At 39.2% G+C, this 7464-nt stretch overlaps 1 protein-coding gene across 1 annotated transcript; it reads right to left on the reverse strand.

Moving 5' to 3' along the window:
- Nucleotides 1-4904: 4904 nt before the first annotated feature.
- On the reverse strand, nucleotides 4905-7115 carry mgst1.1 (microsomal glutathione S-transferase 1.1). The gene is made up of 3 exons (XM_041255326.1): nucleotides 6958-7115; nucleotides 6296-6393; nucleotides 4905-5899 (listed from the first exon to the last, which is right to left on the reverse strand). The coding sequence occupies exons 1-3, from the start codon at nucleotides 7081-7083 to the stop codon at nucleotides 5653-5655; spliced, it is 471 nt and encodes a 156-aa protein (XP_041111260.1). The 5' UTR covers nucleotides 7084-7115; the 3' UTR covers nucleotides 4905-5652.
- Between the last annotated feature and the right edge of the window lie 349 nt (nucleotides 7116-7464).

A 7464-nucleotide genomic window follows, 5' to 3' on the forward strand; every position in this document is an offset into this window, starting at 1 on the left:
CATTGCTTAAAGAAAAAAATAAGCAAACACATTTGGTGTTCGCCAAAAGGCATGTGGGAGACTCCCCAAACATATGGAAGAAGGTACTCTGGTCAGATGAGACTAAAATTGAGCTTTTTGGCCATCAAGGAAAACGTTATGTCTGGCACAAACCCAACACCTCTCATCACCCCAAGAACACCATCCCCACAGTGAAGCATGGTGGTGGCAGCATCATGCTGTGGGGATGTTTTTCATCGGCAGGGACTGGGAAACTGGTCAGAATTGAAGGAATGATGGATGGCGCTAAATACAGGGAAATTCTTGAGGGAAACCTGTTTCAGTCTTCCAGAGATTTGAGACTGGGACGGAGGTTCACCTTCCAGCAGGACAATGACCCTAAGCATACTGCTAAAGCAACACTCGAGTGGTTTAGGGGGAAACATTTAAATGTCTTGGAATGGCCTAGTCAAAGCCCAGACTTCAATCCAATTGAGAATCTGTGGTATGACTTAAAGATTGCTGTACACCAGCGGAACCCATCCAACTTTAAGGAGCTGGTGCAGTTTTGCCTTGAATAATGGTCAAAAATCCCAGTGGCTAGATGTGCCAAGCATATAGATACATACCCCAAGAAACTTGCAGCTGTAATTGCTGCAAAAGGTGGCTCTACAAAGTATTGACTTTGGGGGGGTGAATACTTATGCACGCTCAAGTTTTCTGTTTTTTTGTCTTATTTCTTGTTTGTTTCACAATAAAAAATATTTTGCATCTTCAAAGTGGTAGGCATGTTGTGTAAATAAAATGATACAAACCCCCAAAAAATCCATTTTAATTCCAGGTTGTAAGGCAACAAAATAGGAAAAATGCCAAGGAGGGTCAATACTTTCACAAGCCACTGTATCTGGACAGATTAACCTTCATTTTTTATTTACCAGATTACCTCTGCAATAAAAAATACAGTCCAGTTACACACACAGCATAAATCGTTTAGCTCCTACAAATTGTGTTGGGAAAGCTATTATTATTATTATTTATTTTATTATTATTATTATTATTATTATTATTATTATTATTAATGGGGTGCAATGTCTCTGCTCTTCACGACAGCATTCCAATACAACCAAAACCATGCAGGTATCTGCTATAAAACAGTACTATGTATGCATTGGGAAATAGGTATTATTTAAAAAAATATGTATGTTCATCGATCACCTCTATAATAAAAAGTACAGCAGCACACCATTGCCAAACAATAAAACAAACAGGCATCTCTTCCTAAAACAAAGCTTCCCTGTGTTTTTCCTGGACTGTGTGTTAATTGCTTCCATGACTAACTGCCTATCGATCCGCTCCACTCCTCTTTTCCTTAGTCTGGGGCTGTGTTTGGAAAGTCCAGGTTCAATCACACCATCCAGAAGGTTAAATCAATGCCATATAAATTGCTTATGGTAATCACTGGGCTCAGATCTTTGCCATCTGCAGAAGCATTCTTGCTAACCCCAGCCAAGCTGCCTGCATTGAAACTCATAACGAGTGGTCCTTTCCTTCGGCTCCATTCCTATTGCTTTGCAAGCAGCTGAAATAAGACAAGCCTGAGGTCCAAAATTCGTAGACAATTCTGAGGTATTATCAAGGTCTATATATATATATATATATATATATATATATATATATATATATATATATATATATATTAGCTAAAAGAGCCAGCTTCCCAATGTTTCGATATGTTGTACATATCTTTCTCAAGGGAGCATGTGTTTGAATAAAAAAATTGGAGGTATTTATAGATGTTTGACGTCATGACAACTACTTGTTATTGTTTATATTCAAATCCATGATTTATTCTTACATGATGTAATGGTGTTCTATATAGTGTGACATCATTTTTACTTAGATATTTAAATCTATATTAATTCTAACTAACATAATTTTATATAAACTTCTTATCTTAGATTTATTGGGCAGAAGTTTAGAGTAACTCATTACTAATGGGACTCTTTTGACCTTTTTATCTCTTTGTAGTTTATCCACTTTTCTTAACTCTCTCTATAATTCTTTCTTTGTATCCTCTTTTTTAATATGTTTTTAATACATTTCTTTGTTTAATAGTCACTTTCTTTTGAGCATATTCTTCGTACTTATTCATAGACCCTTTGGGATTGCCCTTTTAGTGTGCATTGGATGTGTAAATACTGGTGCATGTCAGCAGATTTACAGAAGAGGTTAGTTTCAATTGAACCTTCTTCAAGTTTAACTATGGTATCTAAAAATTATATTTCTTTTCTTGTCCATCGAAGGTCCACCTTAATATTACTGTGTATTTTATCTGCCATTTTATGAAACTGGAAAAGAGATTCTTCTCCATGTGTCCAAACCCCAAAAACATCATCTAAAAACTGAATATATTCTAAAGGTTCTCTTTCCGCTTCTCTAAGTAATTGTTCTTCCCATTTCCCCATGTATGTACTGGCAAAATGCATTCCTATTTTCGATCCTATTGCTGTACCATCATTTTATTTCTAATTTTTATCAACAAATGTAAAATAACTGTTTTCTAAAGTTACATTGATCATGTTCATTGATCAAGCTTTTTGACAAGCTTCTAAAGTTTTTTTTTACGAGGGACACTTGGGTGCAAGGATTTTACATTCATGCAAAATACAGTTGTATTCTCTGGAAGGTTGTTCTTTAGTGATTCAAGTCTTTTTAAAAATTGTGTTGTATCCTTAACATAGCTTGGTAATTTCTCAACGTGTGACCCAAGTTGTTTTTCTATTATTTCGGCTATTATGTGTGTTGCATTTTTATTTATTTATTTATTTTTTAATTTCCCTTGATAGTTTTAGTATGCAGTCATTCTGAGTGGGGCTTTGTTGCTTTATCATTTTTCTCTCTATCTGTCTACAGTATGTACAACAGCATGCTATAGATATTAAGAGATCTCATTCATAATAATGAGAACCCTAGACACTCATTGTGTTTGTCTGGCTGTTACATTCTCTTCTCCAGACTTATCCTAGCCTCCAAGACCTTTCGTATTCCATTTGATCTCAATTGATTTTTTATACATTTTAAGCAATAGATGAGCGTAGTCTGTATGCCTGTGTCCTGGTTAGAAGTACATCTTTCAATCGAAGCCTCGGTCAGTAGTGTTTGATGAGGGTGTGAGCTGAGGAGGTGTGTTCAGACTGCTAGTTGTTTCACAATCAGAAGGTAATCTTTAGTGGACTGCTCCCCAGCCCCATGCCTCTGCGGTCTTTGTGATTCAATTCCAGTATTATTTAGCTGCTCATATAAACAGAGTGTAATGCACCAGGCTTCTTGTTGTGGAAGACACTACAGCAGCAGCATAGTGATGTTAATACAGACAGCAATCAGTGCGGCTTTGAAGTCCATCGCAATTGCAAAACAAATTACTGAGCATGTGTCTACAAGGAGCTATCCTAGTCTTTCAAATTGTTATTATTATTATTATTATTATTATTATTATTATTATTATTAGGTTGTTATACTTGTTATAGACCTTTATTCTTTCTTCCATAACAGCCCTTATGAAGGTTGAACACGGTATTGCTGCATAGTACTTTCCCCGTGCTTATACTACATATTTACCAGTTTACCCTGGTCTGCCATGCTTAATATGCTTTACCATGCTTTCACTATGTTTTGTTACACTTTGCTGTGTTTTTAGTAAAGGAAACTTTTATAAGGAAAGTGGTGGCAAATGAACATTAACTGTCAGTGTCACATTCTTTTACATAACAGTACAACATAATGTGTCTCATAATAAAAAAACAAACTTGCCAATTTTAAAATTCACTTCATTTAAATCCATATCTGCAAGACCTTTCTAAGTCCTATGCGCCTGATGGTCTGATGCTGGAATAGGAGTTAATAGGCTCCAGCTCTAGCAAGGCACCACTAGTAAAGAGGTTTGACACATTGACCTGGAGTGCAGTACACCCAACATGCCTGCGTATCAGAGAGAAGGAAAGCGAGAGATCATGTTTTTAATGAACCGGATGGTGTGCCACTGCAGCACTGAAGATCGTTGTTGTTCCTCACCTAGCAAATAAGAGCAACTCAAATTCTGCGCACCCTTCATCATTGTATTTATGTTACATATTCCATTTTCTACTACACCACACTGATCGTGAAATAAGCAGTGTACAGTAACACTGAACTGAGCTGTCACTTCAAAGCCATCCAGTAGGTGTCAGTAACTCCCTGAATATGATCACCAGGCTCCTAAAACATAAAACTGAATAAAACAAAAACATTTTCATTAAAAAACAGCTCTGTCACCATGTTTGATAACTAAAACTAAACAGCTAAATGATAACAAAGAGTCTTTAGTAAACGTACAATAGCATGTAGAATATTGGTATAAAAAAGGTGTATTGTTGAAGTCTAATTAAGTATTAAATGACTCAGAAACAGTCCACAGCTGAATGATCTGAATCAATGCTTATAGGATCTCTGCATGCTGTTCTCAGATGATGACATTTCCATCTGAATCAGGTCTATTTAAAGTACTTAAACCCTGGTGTCATGCAGTCTCGTCTGTAAATCACGATGATGTGTTTCAAGCAGTTCTTTATCGGACTGTCAGTTTAATTGGCAGTCATGATAAATCTGGGTTCCGAGTGTTTAATGGACCCAGCCTGCATGTAGATTCCTGCAGCAGAAACAAGAAATGCAACAGTGTGTATGATTCTTAGAGTGGCTCTTTACATCCACTTCAACTGACTAAACAGGTCTAACAAAGACCAGAGTTGGTCTGCTTGTGATGTAGTTGTTCCTTCCGCCTCTCCTAAAACTTGAGGATTGTTTGACTAAGTGATTCTCTGCATGCTTTGAAATCCAGATTTAAGAAAACACCCCCATTAAAACAAGCAGCACTTAAACAGATCGATGAGTGGGGAAAATGTAAGACGACATTTTATTTCATTTGGTTTTACAAAAGATAAAAGGGGGGATTTCAGGTTAGAATGGCATATAAAAACCAACACAAAACCCCTCATAAAAAGACATCTCGCCACGTGCTTGCATGCTTTCAAATCTCAATAGAGAGATTTGCTCTGTGAGGTAGCCTCAGGCACATTCATCATTACAGCCAGAGATTTAGAACTGAAAGAGAAGGGTTTAGACCCAATGGACTGCAGTGTCATAGAAGTGACAAAATAGTAATGTTGAAAGCTACGCCAATCAAGGCTTCAAACAGCATTCTCTCACCTATCAGCACTGGCAATGGAAATGCTTTCATTTTGAATTAGCTAGACCCTTATACAAAGTTTACCACAGTAGAAGCATAGCAAAGTGTAAAAGCATAGTGAAAGCGGTAAAGGATAAGACAGCAATGTGAAGAACAGTGAGGTATAGTAAAGCATATTAATAAACATGGTAAACCAGGGTAAATGATGGTTAATACATGGTATTACCATGGAAAAAGCATGGTGGAAGTGCAAAAATACCATGGTAAACTTGTATCAGGGGAAAAAAGTAACTTGTGCTAGATTTAAAAAAACAAAAAAAAAACAAACACTAACCATAACCCTAAAACGAAGCTGGTACCATTTCAAATCACCTATTAAAGAAAGGAGAGAAGCACTTCTTCTGAACAGTTGACCCAGAGCCTGCTGTGTGAGCTGGGGCCAGGTTCTCTCTCTAGAGGACCAGGCTGGTGCTCAGGAGCTGGTATCCCATGGAGAAGGTGCTAAGCACACCCACAACCCAGCTTGCACCCCTGAAGGGCTGGGGCAGGGGCAGCAGGTATGCCACGGTGTGCAGGAACCTGGAGCCCACGAACACGCGGAAGTGCAGCAGGGCCGTGGACAGGGCAGGGCCGCTCAGCGCGTACAGCAGACCGATCAGCACGAAGGGAACAATGTTCTCCAGGTCATTCTGGTGGCACCTAAACCACAGGAAGAGACAGTGATACACAACATTGGTGTTGTGCTTTTGGTCTTGTATCACGACAAACAATGCATGGCAATTCATCGATACACTATGAATCGTTACCCCCCTAATGTACATGGACAAGTGTGCGTGTGACATTCATACAGACACAGTCCTCAATATACCACAACACTGAGCTATTTAACCTGTGGTAGAGTCATCAAGTTTTATCACAATTAATTAGGCTGTTATCTGATGACAGGCAGGCAGGGTTATGTAAAGAAGCATTCCATTAGATCTGTAATCAGTGTGAAATACAGGGGTGCTCACTGTGAGTGGGGCCCGAGCGTAACATATGCCTGACTGGCAGGATCTGCATTGAAATGATGGGGAACACTGAAGGGATCCCCACCTTCTGACACGCTCCACATCCGGATCAGTCCGGAGGAATTTCTTCTTGTCTTCTTCATTTTTTCCATGTAAAACCGTGTCTTCCAGGTTCGAAAAGGCCTGGAGAATAAACAATCAGAGAGTGGATCGGGTGAAAGAAACTGCCCTACAGGCATTGACATCTAGGAACATCAAACCGATCTCTCAATGTAAAACACAACATGAAACTGAATGATTCAGCTTGGAAAGGTGTGCCGTTGATCAATTATACAGTATTATTACAATTACAAAGGAGTGCCGAGGTTCAATTACAATTATAATTAACTCAAAATGACAATTACAATTGTAACTGAAGTTGTTATTTTAACATAAATGAAGAGACTAGAAATATTGAAGATTGGATCATTTAGTTAAGAAACACCTTCTAAAACTGAAGAAAACCAGATACATTTCACTGGAGAGCAGTGACAGTCCAAATACGGACACATTTATTTTACCCAAGTGCGTTTCAAATACCGAGACACCATTTCCAAGATTTACACTTCAATCAAGGGTTGCCCTTATAAAAGTTTCCCATAGTCAAAGTACAAAGCACACTGAGAGCATGGTAAAGCATAGGGAAGCATGTCACTCCCACATTCAGTGGCTGCTCGCTTTACTCTCGTCTGTTTGTTTTTTGCCCACCTTCCTTGTCATCCTGTAGTACCCCGTCATGGGTCCCATCAGCAGCATCTTCAGAACCACGATCGTGGCGTACGTGGAAAACGCCAAGAAGACCTCGCTGTCAATCATGTGAGAGACTTCCGCCATCTTAACCTTCTCCTGGGCAGAGAAGAGAACAGCAGAGACAGGGTGTTACCCAAGAGAGGGGTGGGGCATGGAGCAACAAGAGCAGAGACAGGGCGTTACCAAAGAGAGGGGAGGGGCATGGAGCAATGAGAGCAGAGACAGGGCGTTACCAAAGAGAGGGGAGGGGCATGGAGCAACGAGAGCAGAGACACAGGCGGTGCGATTAGAGGCTGGGCTAAATCGCTTACAACGAGATAAGGAACATAGCTGGTAACTTTTAACTCAGTTGCATTCCATTACACCATTCCATCCACAGTGCTGAGTCATGCATCCTCAGGGTCTGTTTCATTAAAGATACACACAGCTTCACGCTATCGTGTTCCATTTTACAGCAGCGCTAAT

Source organism: Polyodon spathula, chromosome 7 (genome assembly GCF_017654505.1).
Source record: "Polyodon spathula isolate WHYD16114869_AA chromosome 7, ASM1765450v1, whole genome shotgun sequence".
NCBI lineage: Eukaryota > Metazoa > Chordata > Actinopteri > Acipenseriformes > Polyodontidae > Polyodon > Polyodon spathula.

What these genes read in the sequence shown, in the direction of transcription:
- mgst1.1 (XM_041255326.1), bottom strand. Translation starts at nt 7,083, where the DNA reads ATGGCGGAAGTCTCTCACATGATTGACAGCGAGGTCTTCTTGGCGTTT. An exon ending in ACTACAGGATGACAAGGAAG is followed by an intron (nt 6,394 to 6,957) that starts GTGGGCAAAAAA and finishes TTTATTCTCCAG; the next exon opens with GCCTTTTCGAACCTGGAAGA. An exon ending in GATGTGGAGCGTGTCAGAAG is followed by an intron (nt 5,900 to 6,295) that starts GTGGGGATCCCT and finishes CCTGTGGTTTAG; the next exon opens with GTGCCACCAGAATGACCTGG.